This window comes from Balaenoptera ricei, chromosome 20 (genome assembly GCF_028023285.1).
Source record: "Balaenoptera ricei isolate mBalRic1 chromosome 20, mBalRic1.hap2, whole genome shotgun sequence".
In the NCBI taxonomy this organism is placed as follows: Eukaryota; Metazoa; Chordata; class Mammalia; order Artiodactyla; family Balaenopteridae; genus Balaenoptera; species Balaenoptera ricei.
This window is the reverse complement of record NC_082658.1, coordinates 56042345-56056679: the sequence shown is the minus strand read 5'-3', so window position 1 is coordinate 56056679 and position 14335 is coordinate 56042345. Positions and strand designations below refer to the sequence as shown.

Here is a 14335-nt window from a genome sequence, read left to right as displayed (position 1 = left end):
GTGGGGTAAATTGGGTTAAATGCCATCCTGGACCCTAGGATCACCTAAGCCTAGTAGCCTTTGATTATAGTGTTCTTTTAGCAGCTCTGAACCCTGCAAATCCTTTCAGGTAGAGGGGCCACAAACTAGACAGCCAGGGAGTAAGGGTCTCAGAGACGTCCTGGGCTCCTGGAGGGGAGGATTCCCTCAGATGCTTCTACCTGCTCTGTTCTGTTAACCTCTGCCTTCCTGTGACCATATTATTACACTGTTTCATTCATGTTTAACTAGAACCTCCAGTTACTTTTTAAGCAATATTTGCACAGAGCCAGCTCTTCTGCAGTAAAGGTAAAGGCCTTGTGCGTTGAGGAAAACTGGTCTTAAGAGATTTATTCCAAAAGCTGATTTCATCGTTGTGCCCTAGAATTGGTACGCTCAGTCTTGTGTTAGAAACTTGCCATATTTGCAGTATGGCAGTAAACGATGACCCCCAAAGCACTATAAAATAGGCCATCATTGTTTAAATATTTCATTTAGCTTTCATGTGTACCCCACTTTCCTCCAAAAAAGAAGTCGTTCCATTGATTTCCGAGCTCCCAGAGAATGTCAAGCTCTGGGCATTTTTTTTTAATTTGAGACATAATTCACTATCCTAATATTCACCCTCTTAAAGTATGTAATTCCGTGAATTTCAGCATATTCACAGAGCTTTACAACCATTGCCACTGTCTAATTCCACAGCATTTTCATCATCCCAGAGGGAAACTTCCTGCCCTTGGCAGTCACTCCTGTTCCCCTCCCCCAGCCCCTGGGCCACTAATCTATCTTGTGTCTCCGTGTCTTTTAAGTCTCTACGGCTTTTTTCAGTGAACTAGTTGAGTGAAATAAAGGCTCTATTTTATTTGTTGATAAAACAAACCAATGAAGTAATTGATAAATTACTTCATCACCTTCCATATAGTCTACTTAACAGTAGTTTTAAATATTTCACCAAGTGTGAAGTGCTCGTTTTATTTAATCATCACTTAAATAGAAACTTAAATTGACCAGGGTATAAAATGTCTGAAGCATTCCAGCTAGTTGAGGGTTTATAACAATTTATCCAGCCAGTCATTGAATATAAAGATTCAGTTTTGTCTCTACACCTTTCAGTTCCTTTCTGGTGTCTTTTATTTGCTACTTTTGGGGGAGTTATCTACTTGGAATTAGTTTTTTATAAGTTTGTGAGATACAGTACTCATCCATTTTCTTACCAGTACTTCTTGAGCAGTTTGAGATCTCAGCGTTTGCATGATAGTTATGATTTGGCATTACCTGCTACCCTAGCAGTTTGATTTGCATAGATCTTCACGAAGCTCTAACTGTTTTGGAAGTTAAACTGCCAAACCCAGTGGAAAACATCCTTGTATGTACAGTGACGTGCAAAACGTGTCAGTTCTTCTTGCCTCTGTTATCAGGCTAACCCTCCTGGCGTGCTGGCCCTTTTGGATGAAGAGTGCTGGTTCCCTAAAGCCACAGATAAGACCTTTGTTGAAAAACTAGTTCAAGAGCAAGGGTCCCACTCCAAGTTTCAGAAACCTCGTCAACTGAAAGACAAAGCTGACTTTTGCATTATACATTATGCAGGGAAGGTAAGAGTGAAAGAACTCCATTAAAAGTGCTGTGTTTGGGATTTTGCTGCATTTGATGAAGGTTGTAACAAATGTGCTGATATACACTTATAAACCCTTAAATATAGTACATACTACAAATGCACTTCCTTCGGGACAACCCATTTTTTGGGTTGCTCTACGAACTTATTTGGGGGGTGGAATGGGGGAAGTATAGAGAAAGGTTTGTTGCAGGGCCAAGTGAGGAGCACGGGTGGCTCATGCACAAAACCCCTGAGCCCCCGATAGTTTGGGGGAAAGGTTTTTACAGGTAAAATTTGGGGTGAGGGCTGCAGGGTGTGTGACTTTCTTCTGATTGGCTGTTGGGGAGGGAACAGGGCGGGGCTCCGGGAGTCTTGGGTTCAGCCTGCAGTTGCCATCCTCCACCTGGGTGGGGGGTCCTGTGAACATTTTCGGTTAAGGCTGGAAATGTTTCTTGGTTTTTTTTTCCCTCTTGCGCACCCGGCTCTGGCCCGGCAGGTGGACTATAAGGCGGACGAGTGGCTGATGAAGAATATGGACCCCCTGAACGACAACGTGGCCACCCTCCTGCATCAGTCCTCTGACAGATTTGTGGCGGAGCTCTGGAAGGATGGTGAGAACGTGCTTGCGTTTGTAATCAAACTTGGCCGAATCTTTTACAGTTAAGGCTTATATATGGTTCTTTTACTTATAGATGTGTGTAGACTTTTTTTTACTTTAAAGCTCTTTATTTTCCCTAGAGCAGGGCTGCCATTGTATCGGAATTTACCCACTTTAAGGAAACTTGGGTAATAAGACATCTGCCTTCTTGGTCAGGTGCTGTAGGAACAGTCTAGTAGCAGAGCCATAAAGAACTACACATTTGCCTCAGGCCACCCTGGTCCCAGTGCAGTTGTAATCCAAGGGTGTCGGGATACAAAACCTGAGAAGCCTTATGCATCTTCGCTGTGTTGTGTCCAGGTCAGCCGAGCTGCGTCCTCCCCCAGTGCCCTACCCTCCACACGCACGCAAAGTGGCTGGTGAATAAGCTTAGACCATCTGCATATAGATCAGTTGTTTGTATTTCCGTCAGTCCTCATAGTTCTTTGGTTTACATGAACCTCAGGTGAAGGTTTTGGTGATTTTATCATAGACTAGAGATTTTGCTGGTACCAGAGGAACAAAGCAGCTCTGTGTCTGTATGTATAGTGGGACCAGCATCTTCTGGCGTTTAGCTCTCTCTACACTTTCATCCTGGTTGTCCCCACCGCTTCGCTTGGCCTCAGGTCATGCAGGACCTTAGCTCTGGATCTGCCCCTGCCTAGGCTTTGACCCTGAGGCCAGGCCTGTCAGTTACCTGGCTCACTTCTGCTTTTTCTATAGCATCTCAAGACCTTGCCATCTAGCTGTCTTCTCAGGTAGAGAGAAAGAAACCCAGAAGGCAGATCAGAGGGCTTAGGGCAATCAGGACAAAAGGAAAGAGACAGAAAGAGAAGAACGACCACAGAGAAAGTGAGCAGGGGGGTGATGACCCTACCAAAGACAGCCTAGTCAAGGTCACGTACATCGGCTCCAACAAGTGCGAGGGAGCCTGCAGGGCTGGGCACACCGCACACGTGCACGCACGTGTCCTGGGGAGAGATCATGTGCATGAGACTGTACAGGGAGGGATTGGGAGAAGGGTTAGGTTTCCCGCAAGTAAAACAGAAGCTTTTAATCGCTGTCCCATTGGATGGAGGTCTTCACCTGGCTGCTGCGTGCTCGCTGTCACTTGCGGTGACCTGGTCAGCCTAGGGGGGCCCGTGAGGACTGAGGCGAGAGCAGGACCCTAAGGTGGTGTCTGCGGTGCCCACGCGGCCAAGGGACTCTTGGCCCTGTTCTGGGAAGTGTGAGAGTGGGTCTGAGAAATGGATCTAGTGTGGAAAAAGGGACCCTCAGCTCTGATGGCCACCGGGTCCACAGGGCTGGGAAGACCAGCACAGGTCAGTGGGAAAGGTGCACAGGAAACGTCACAAAAAGAGGAGGAAGGAGTAATGCCGCCCGTCAGAAATGCTGTGTTCAATCCGGAGTCGATTCCATTGTGCTGCCCCGGGCAGTGTGGCCCACGGAACCCACCATGCCCACCCCGCCTCCTGGCTCCGCTCAGATCTCAGAGCAAAAGAAGTGAGACGTGTGGACAGACTGCTGAGTGTCGCAGACCCCTGAGATGAATGCCGCGGGGACAGCTGAGCAGGGACTGCCTTGTTCCTGGGGTGCTAAGGTCAAATGTCATGAAGGATGAGGCAGTTTTCCTTGTCCTCGAAAAGTAATACTTTGTTGAAGAAACAAAGAAAGCCAGCATTTCCTGAGCACGTGCTGAGGGCCGGGCAGTCTCCCAGCACCCACCGACGAACATTCACATCCTGTTGGGGCCTTAATCGTGGAGGGTGAGTAGGCTTCTGCGAGCCCACTCGTCTAGGGGTGGGTGGCATTGTTAGGAGTGATGTTGGTGTGGAAGAAGCAGGGGTGAAGCCGGTAGAAGGAGCGATCACAGGGCGGAAGTGGACAATCCCAGCCTGGGGTGAGTGTCCCGTTGGGGCGTTAGGGCAGGGTTGGGGCCAGGAGGCAGAGCGAGCAGGAAAGGAGGCCGGTGATGGATGAGGCCGGAGCACGGAGGAACGCGGTGGCCAGTCTCAGGTGAATTTGACTTCACTGACTAAATGGCATCAGTAGATTTGCGGGCCAGGGTAGGGACACAGTGTGAACTTGAAGAAGCAAAGCAGGCAGTGGTTTGTTGGATGGATCGGGGTGAAAGACCCCGGAAGCGGGCAGTTCAGCGCGAGGTGACCGTGGAAGGAAAGCCAAGGAGAAGAGGAACAGAGGAAACCAGCATTTTACCGTTGAAGTCTCAAAAACAGATTTTCTCTCTTCATTTTGAATGAAAAGAGAAGCAGGTGTTTGGGGAATCATGATAGCAGGTCCCGGGCGTACACACTGGTTCTGACATTGTGAACCACTTTTGACTCTTGTCTTTTCACTTCTTAACCGAAAACAATATTGTGGGGAACACCTTTGGACCCCCTGACCTGTTCCTGTGACCCTGCACGTCCAGCCACGCTGGACGAGCTCACCGCCCACGCTTGTCAGCAGTGAGGTGAATTTGGGAACCGTGACCGGCGTGTTCCCTGCCGCCCAGGGCCTTCCTCTGGATGGAAACTCAGGACACGCACACAGGCGGGAACGGGACCGAGGAGCCTCTGCCTCGGCTTCCTCCTTCCAGGCTCCTCCTTTAACTCCCCGCCTCGCCGTCCAGGTACGGGAGGGCCTCTGGCGGCAGCGGGTCACAAGTATCAGGAACGTGAGATCCGGCAGGTGAGGGTGGAGATGGGGGCTGCAGCCGCAGTGATGATAAGATGCGCATTCCGTGTCACAGGTGCGGGTGACGTGTCTCACAGGTAGGACCCCGTCTGCAGAGCCCTGACCTGCCTTTCTGTGCTTTTCATGGACTAGCTGCAGACAAGTTACTCACTTGATGGCAGAAGCTCTGAGAGGAGAGGCGTGTGGCCTGCGGGGCTCTCCCATCCTGGCTCAAGCCCTGAACACCTGTCCTTGGCCCACAGCTCAGGCCCTGCCGGGGCCCTCACCTTTCTCCACGTGGACGGCTTGGGAGCATGTGTGGCCACTTTTGTCCAAATGGGCTGAGCGGAATCCTCTCCCCATTGTGACCTGGCTCTGCCAGCATCCACTCCGCACTCATCCTGTGGGTTTGCTCTCCTGATATCGCTTCTCTTAGTGGGAAGTCCTGCCATCCGTCAGCTCAGGTGGACGGTCACTCAGTTTAATCTGAGTGACAGGCTCTCAGAGGTGACCCAGCATCAGGGGGAGGGGCAGGCGGAGCCTGATGCCAGGCTCCTCCGATTTCGAGGACCGTGTGTTTCACGCATGAGGTCAGCGGCAGGCACAGGAGTTTGAAGACGGTCGTAGGGTGGAGAACTCATCATGCTCACTCTGGACGTAGAGATGTCTTGGGAAAAGGGGAGCTTCTTCTCTAGGAAAAGAAAATAGCCCTGGGAAAACATGTGATTATTTTTGTCTTTTTACAGCCACATCAATGCAAAGGCAGAAAATGACAAGTTGACTGAATGTATGAGTATATGATGTATGAATATAGTTTGCCTGTGAAGGTGCAGTGCCTTGAGTATAAAACATTTCATGTTAAAATAAACTTTGTATTAGAGTTTTCTCCAGGCCAAACCAGGAGAAATAAGATTTATTGGTGGCAGCCCTGCCCTAGAGATTTATAGTGCCCTACTTTTTGCTGAAAGATGTTTTGCGATCTCTCTACCAGCTGCACACGATTTCTTGCCACTTCTCGGGGCTAACATACAAGGAAGAAAAGACCTAAAAATTACATTTTCATGTAAATGTACCTCCTATGATATTTTCATAATGGTAACGGTATGATCAATAGGTATCATCTTAGTTATGATTTGAAGTTGCTTTAACATTTTGTACAATAGAACTTGCTACAATAGAATTTTGTTTTCCTTAGTGGTAATTACCTATTCGTAGTTTGTATTTGAAGTAAATTATATTTCCAAAATCTGGATTGGAGATAAAATTACACAGCAGTGTGAATTTTTGACAGTAACTGCCACTAATATTTACCTTTTCCAGAGTAATCTAACTTACTGCAGTCTTGTCCCAATTTGCTAATTGGAAGATAATTTTATGAAAGACAATGCAAATAGTACCTTATTACTCTTAAATTTCATCCTGCGTTTACATGGGGGTAACCATTTGACATTAATATGATATAATGCTCACACCTGGAGTTGGGAATGATTCGGCTATATACATTTATTTTATACAGAACTTTGTCCAGATGTGCAAATTCTCTAAACAGTAATGTTTGCATGGGGTCTGCCCTGGACTAGCTGCTTTTGTAGCCCAATTGCAAAGTTGACTTGTGATGTCGAATGTCTTTCACACTAACTGAAGTGTTTGTGTATTTGCCCTTCTGTCCTCCTGTTTTTGCTGTTTCTCTGCTTTAGAGATTCAGAATATTCAGAGAGCTTCTTTCTATGACAGTGTTTCTGGTCTTCATGAGCCACCAGGTGAATGGATAAAGCCTGTAGGTCTTCCAAACACAAGGGGTTTCAGCCCAGAGGAAGAACTTGCGGGGTGGGGGGCCTGGCAGGGTGGCCGGGGAGGACGGGGGCTTGGTTTCTGGGTTTCTGTTTTTGTTTTGCTCATAGACCTGCATGAACCTTCATTTCATGCTCAGTTTTATTATCCTTCAAGGCAACTGTTTGAGCGCATAAACAATTCAGTCGCTACTGCCTACACATTGCTTCTTTTATGCGTAGCCCGTAAGCACCGCAGAGCAAAAGGTCTGTCACTACCTTTTCCAGTAGTGCCGTTTGATACACAGTCCTCTAAGGGAATTGTTAGGAATCGATGTCCCCAGTAATACCTCCTTTGTCTTTGAGTTACCTTTAAATTTTCAACTCTAAGGAACTCCAAGGAGGAGTTGGGGTTTTTTTCTTTTTTCAAGTCATTAACATTTTGTGAACAAATAATTACGTAATTATCTCACGTATGTTGGTCTCATCATTATGCCTTTTATTTGGAATTTATGTGCATATCTGGCTACTTATGCCTTTTATTTGGAATTTATATGCATATCTGGCTACTTGCCCTTTTCTTTTGAACTGAAAACCATGAAACTGTCTACGAGGCTTGAAATGTGCACGTTGATACGAAAAGTGGAGTGTTAGAACCTGAACCTTGAACCTGAAATTGAGCTTCACAAGTTTGGGCCTTATGGTTTGAATCCTTAGCCCTCTTTAGAATACAGCCTAACCTGTAAATCGACTGTACTTTAAAAATAGATAGATAGATAGATAGATAGATGGAAGGAAGGAAGGAACACAGCCGAACCACGGCGAAGAGGCCCTCCCAAAGCCTGATATAAATGCAGATCACCTAACCTTCCAGTTGTTTAGTGAAATTGTCAAGTAGTAAAAACTCAAAAGGTAAAGTCAAATTCATCTTATAAAATTTCCTTCATGATTTTTGGAACATAATGCTGAGACCCAAACCCATCTCAAAAGTGTTTTTAAAATATGTTAAAGAAACATGCCCATTTTAATCCCAGATTTCTGGGGTCAATTCTGGCTCACATACTGTGAAAGAAGTAGGTTGCAAGCAAGGGGGCGGAGGGAGGGAGAGATTATGCCGAAGGTTGCTCCGTGAGCTGGGATGACTTGTCCACAGGAGAAATCTTCAAGGTCGGTCATCTTTGGCCTTGGGGGTTCTGAGAGAGTTGAGGAAGTGGGGAGAGAAAGAGCTAGATGGTAGTTTGAAGCTTATGGTCTGCCTGGGACTTGTGCTTTGTTGAAAGGTCAGCGCTCGATCTTTCGGACTTTCTCCCCCAATAGAGCTCCCTCTTTAAATTCATTCCTCTAACTCTTGGATTTCTAACCATTTAAGAGACTTCCAGCCCGTGAGCCCCCATCACGCCCCCGCTGCTGGCACCAAACGGGCGCACCGTGAAGTCCGTGGGTGGGTTTCCCACACCCAGCAGCGAGGGGCAGCAGCCTCGCCCAGCCCTCCCACCATGGCCTTCCCTCTCCTGCAGCACAGATGCTCTTTCCTGTGGGACCATGATCTTCGGGGTCTGTGGACCAGGTGCTTTTCTGTACCTGCGGGATCAGGTACAGGACCACCCTAGACAAAACCATTCCCTCAGGGAGCCGGCTCGCTCCTCCCCGTCTGTTTCCCTGGGCACTGGAAACGTGCCTGGTCCGTCTCTCTCATGAGGTGGCCTCTGGTTGAGTCAGCCAGCTGACCCGAGTATCGGGGTCTCAGTCTCTCCCCACCCCGGAGGGCCTTCCATCCACTATGGCCACAGGTGGTCTTTGAACTTGTAGGTAGTACTGATATTTCTACAGCAGAAATGTTCTCCTCAACATGTGCTCATGGATTCAAACCTCAGGGAGGGGTAACGGGTTTTAAATGAAAACACGGGCTTTAGTATTTTCAGTGATTTCTCGGAAGACGGTGGATGAAGGGGATCCTCAGGATCAAATCGTGATGGCCTTTGACACACTGAGGTGGGCGGTGCCTCTCAATGAGATGACAAAGAGCTGCCGCGGGCCCTGTGCTTCTAAGTACAGTCATAACGTTAGGAAAACAGCATTAGAAGAATGCGTGGGCTTTGGAGGAGAAAGATGAGAGATGGGGGTAAAGAGAGGTTTCCAAAACCATCGAAGAACAAGTGCAGGAGAGAAAGGAACAATTCCTAGAGGCAGAATAAGGAGGTCATACAAGTTTCTGCTAGAAACCAAAGGACTGTTTTCTTCCAAATATATTTTGAAAATCTAGACTCCTGGGATAAACTAGTAATGGAGGATGCAATGAATTAGCAAAGCGGGTTCCTAACCTCAAAGTGGTAGGCAGGGTTTTTAGACTAAAAGGGCCTGTGATGACGGGGGTGGCAGTTTGTGGCTTTGGTCCTGACGCGAACTGTGTTGGAGGGACGGTTGTGTGTGATCTGCCCTAACGCTAGCGGACACCTGCCGTGTCCTTCACAGGGTAGTAAGGACCCTTAGGTTCTCTGACCCCCCATGAGTGCTGGACAGCAGCTGACGGGTCTGGAAGGGTGACCACCGGAAACATGGTGAGAAGTACAGGAAGCAAGTTTTAGTCGTCGATAGAGAACTCCCTCCACCCTTTTCAATCTCTCATAGAAGCAGCACTTGAAACGTGGTGGCAGCAGTTCACTTGGGGCTGGGAATCAGCAGGGAGAGCTCGGTCCCGGCCTGCGGGAGGGCTGCCCCACTGGGGTCTGCCTTCATCTCCTAGTGGCCCCGGAATTCTTCCCTTCCTTCTTGGCATAACAGAAATGACGATGTTCTGACTTCGAAGACTTTGAACTAGCCTTTTTTTTTCCTTCACTGAGTAGTTAGAATCCAGTAGCACGACTGATAAAAATGGTCATCATTGGATCTCTGTGTAGATTATATCCACTGGTCCTAACCCCTATTTTTAGTGCCTTTTAGACTCTCTGGTTTAGGTCTGATCCGGTTTCTGTACGCAGATTCATTGTCTTCGTGTTCAGTGGATGGAGGTTTTATATGTCGTTGCATATTCTACTCTTTCCTATTTCTTTATCTTGAGTTCTAGCCAGAGTTGGGAGCTCGAGGAGAAGCAGCACCTCCAGCTCCCGAGGTCCAGTGGGGACAGTGACACTTGGTTCTCAGGGTTATCGCGAGTATCAGACGAGGCGGCGCGAGCCTGACCCGGCCCAGGAAGTGCCCGAGTGCATGCCGCCTGCCTGGCCTTGCACTTGCCGAGGCTGCCTCTGCAGCTGCCGTAATTGCTCTTGTACCCTCGTTGCTGCTGCTGTGCTAATTATAAAAAACAGAGAAAGTCAGTAAATGCTTATTTCCTTGGCCACCGTCTCACACAGGTCCTCTTTTCTTCACAGTGCCCCAAGGCCCCGCAGACAGGCAGTCATTCTGTGCTGCCCGGGGTGGGCATGAATCATATTCATGGGACCTGCCCGCGGGAGAAAGCAGGAGTAGCCGTGCCGGAGGCTCTGGCGGGAGGGGTGGGGCTCCCTGTGTGCCCAAACTTTGGCTTCTGTAGGGGCAGAAAGTACAGATGGGGAGGGTGGGTAAGGGAGACAAATTTCAGGTCACCTTAACGCTGGTGCTTGGGGGAAGGCAGATTGCTTTCTCCCTGAATCACACGCTCCCCGTCAACTGCTGAACTTCCTGGAAGTTTTCTAAAACTTCCCAGACACTCTAGAACATTTAACAGATTGGTTCTACAACCCAGTTATGTAACCACTGTAAATTTGTTATTACTGTGTAATAGCCGTACCCTGGAGATAGACTATTCGATGTTAAGATTGTTTCTGGGAATTCATAGCAGTTAAATATTTGTTTGGGAATCATTTTCAACTGTTAGTAACATTCTAGTGTACCTTAGGAGTAGAACAGTCTTAGTCTATGTAAATGAGCACTGAGAATCCACCATGAGCCTGGCACAGCGCTGGGCGCTAGAGGCTTCTCTAGGATAGGAGTGTGTGATGTGGTTCCTAATCGTTGTGTCTGGGTATTAAAGTTAACATTAAGACAGTTTCCTCCCCCCCTTTTTGGTTTCCAGCTCTATTATCTAGAGAGAGTTTCTGAAGAACTGGCTTAAATACTTCAAATGAAATAATAGCACTAGTATTTTGGCCCATGCACAGATTTAAAGAACACAAAAATCTCATGTATTCCTCTTGTCTCCTGAGACTGTCCGCTAGAAGAAGGGCCAGTTAAGCATTCCGGCTGTAGATGATACCATTCCTTACGTAAAACGGTTGATGGCAGTTTTATGAGATAGAGGATTACAGTTGCTTTTTTTTTTTTTTTGCCTCTTAAACTATGAACATGGCCTTAGAGATCGCAGGTCTGTGGAGCTCATCTCATTTCTGACTGTCTACGTAGGGTTTATTGATTAATAAGTTGTTAGTATAAAATACTTGGAACTCTTTTCAGGCCACTGGGCAACCAAGTAATGAATTGCAGTGCCCACCAGCAGCCTAACCAGCCTTTCCTGGATGGAGGAGGAGGAGAAGGATCAACAAAGCCATTCTTCTACCTTGAAACCCTGGGCAGTAGACACTTTGAGGTTTTAGTAGTGATATTAAGGCTTAGAAGAGGCAGTGCTGCTCATTTCAGGGGGCTGCTAGCATCTTGCCTGCATTTTTCACCTTTGTCTGGTTCCTGCTACAACAGTCTTCAACAAGAAAATATTCTTTTAAAATAGAGGTTTTTCTAGGTCTTGATTTTTGAGTGAAATCGTATATGATTAGTGTGGCCCAAATCATTTAATGAAGTTCCCAAAGTGTTTCTCTTCTACCCAATAATTTTATTCATTGGTAGAAACTAACCCTGAGTTTAAGTTTTTGAATTAAAAGAAAAACAAAAACTGAAAGTCTGAAGCATTCATTTTTTAAAAATCTGAATATTTAGCTTTGGATTACCCTTATTAAAGTTAAATTTGAAAATCAGGCTCATTATGATTATATTTTTTGTTTATTACTTAAAAAAAAAAAAAAAGTGGTCCTTGCCCAGGGCTGCATCGTGGGTCCCCGCCATCCTGCACTGTGGAAGAGGACCTGCCCCTTCAGGGAAAGAGCTGCAGACCGGTGCGGCTAAATCCCCCCAAAGTCAGCGTGGTGCCTCCTTCTCTTTTGTCATGGGCGTGACTTGTTCTTGTGGGTAATTTTGTGTTCATTCAGTGGATATTTGTTAAAAAAAAAAAAAAAATTACTGTGTGCCAGGGACCATGCTCAGGCCAGCATCAGGACGTGGGGAAGGCAGAAGAAGCCATTTGAGCTGGTGATCAGAGGGGTCCAGGGACACCAGGGATCTGCTCTCAGGACCCCGTGTGTGTTCGATGCTGGAGAGAGACGTCCCCGGAAGCTGAGTCCAGCAGGAATATACAGGGAACAGAGTGGAAGTGTCATCCCAGGGTCTGACGTATGTGATTTGAAGCTTCGAGGAGGGAGTGGCCTGTTTAGCCTGGAGGCAGGTGAACAGGAAAAGGTGGTAGGGAAAGGGATGGAGATTTAAAAGCCGTTATGAGTTTGCAAGGAGGCGGGGCTCCTGGCAGAGAAAAAAGGATGGAGACTTGAGAGCTTTGGGTCTTTGAGAAAATGCAGCTGGTTTGTAGAGCTGGCGTCTAGGGAAGGTGACAGGAGGTCCCTTCACCGAGCACTTCATGCTTTCTAGGCACCTCGGTTCTGTAAGGTGGGTCACCTTGGCTCCATTTCACAGAGGAAAAAACTGAGGCTGGGAGAAGATGGGTGACTAGACCCAAGTTCACGCAGCTTGTAGGTGGCAGGTGTTTCTGACTCTCTGGGTAGAGTTCTTCATCCCTGTGCTCTGCTGCTGGGCTGTTATTTGGACCGTTTCCTACAAGCTGTAGGAGAAATGGAAGGATTTTAAGTCTAGGAGCAAGGAACTTGCTTAGTTTTAGACACAGCTGTTAATCGTGACACTGGGACCAGAGGTGTAGCTGGAAAGCACGTTGTGGCTGCAGGGGTGGAGGATGAAACGGGAGAGTGAGGCTGGAGGAGGGAACCAGGTAGGGCGATGTCGCACAGACCAGGGCAGCGGAGAGGAGGGATGGACTGAGGACTCCGGAAGTTTGTCCTGACTAGTTCTGGTAGATCAGCAGCTACATGTGGGAGGGGCATGGAGGCCGACTCACGGTTTCTGGCTTGAGTAACCCGTGGCCACGTCTGCACTAGATGTACAGGAGGAGGGACAGGGAGAATGTGCTTCAGCTTAGGACGTTGACCTTGGGCCCCCCTGCTTCCAGCCCCTTCTTATCCAGCTCCTCCTCCTGCCCCAGCTCCTTGGGGCTTGCCCCACGCCCCCATCTCTGGTCATTCGCCCTTTAGGGGACTCATCCAGTCCCGTAACTTTAAATCCTATCTGCAAGTCAGCAACTCCCAAATCTACCTTTTCTCCTTCAGACCTCTTTTCTTAGCAGCAGACCGTCCGCTGTCCGCTTGACATCTCCGCCTCAGTGTCTCGCGGGCGCCCCAAACTTACATAGTTTGGATCCATCTTTCTACCCACAGAACCCCCTTCTCTCCCCATCTTCCCAGTGGTGCCACCAGCCACTTGCCTGCCCAAGCCCAAATCCCAGGACTTCTTGCTCTCGCCCTCTGCCTTATTCTCCATACCAAGTTCATCCTAAGAGCAAGTCAGTCCTGCCACCAAAACACATCTGGAATCTTCCTTCTCCACCATCTCCTCTGTGATCTTACAGGTTCAGCCTACCATCATCTGTCTTAGAGCCTGGACTACAACATGGGTCACCCCTTGCTCCCTGACCCCTCCCCCAGTGCATTCTCTATGGCGTGCGCGTCCTCACCTCCTCGCTCCTGAGGCCCCACTGGTACCAGCTTCTTGCACTTCTTCCTGCCTCTGGTCCTTCACACCTGCTGTTCCCACTGCCCGCAGGGATCTCTCCACTGGCTCATCCTTACCCTTAAAGGCATTAAACGTAATTTCTCCAGAGAGGTCTCTAACCGCCCATCCTTCTCATAGCATCCTGTTCTTTTCTTTCAGTGCATTTCTCACTGTTTGTAATTGTGAAAGCATTTAATGTTTACTTCATTTATTTGCTAATATATATGTATCAAGCACGTTATATGCCAGACGTCGCACTAGGTTAGAGGGAGGTGATATTGAGAAAAGCAGATGTGAGAGGCACTTTGTGGAAGGCAGAGGCAGCTTTGTGACTTCTGGGTGGGCAGGAGAATATAGGTGTTTGGTGACTGGTGCTGGGAGGTCAGGTATAACGTGATCGCCCAGGATGAGACGGGCTTGAGGAAGGCAGAATTCTGGTCAAGTGCTGTCTGCCCGCACTTGTGTCCTGTCTTATTCTAGAAAGGATTTTAGGTGAGCTGAGTTTGGGCCCTTCGTGAGCATCGTGATGTACAGAAAAAGCAAAAGAGAAGTCATCAAGGAGAGCGTGGTGGTTAGAGAGGTGGGTCGAGGGCCAGGAGAAGGTGGGGTTCATGGTCCACGAGAGAAGCCAGGCGTGGAGAGTTTCTAGAATGCTGCTATGATGGTCAACAGGTAAATGGACCAGGGTCAAGCTAAATAAGGCCCGGGCCTGTCATGGCCTGAGTGGAATGGGGTGTGGGGGGAGGGTGCCCTGGAAGCCAGTTGGCTGCACAAGGAGAAATT

General features: G+C 48.1%; 1 protein-coding gene across 3 annotated transcripts in view; it reads left to right on the top strand.

Moving 5' to 3' along the window:
- The window catches only part of MYH10 (myosin heavy chain 10), a 137978-nt gene that overhangs the window by 87700 nt on the left and 35943 nt on the right, over positions 1-14335 (top strand). For 2 of the 3 annotated variants that reach the window (XM_059907900.1, XM_059907899.1), the window contains 2 exons: positions 1437-1610; positions 2109-2223. In XM_059907900.1, the coding sequence (XP_059763883.1) occupies positions 1437-1610; positions 2109-2223 (289 nt within the window). Of the gene's footprint in view, positions 1-1436; positions 1611-2108; positions 2224-6622; positions 6686-14335 lie in introns of all 3 variants that reach the window. The other variant, XM_059907898.1, reaches the window with a different exon arrangement.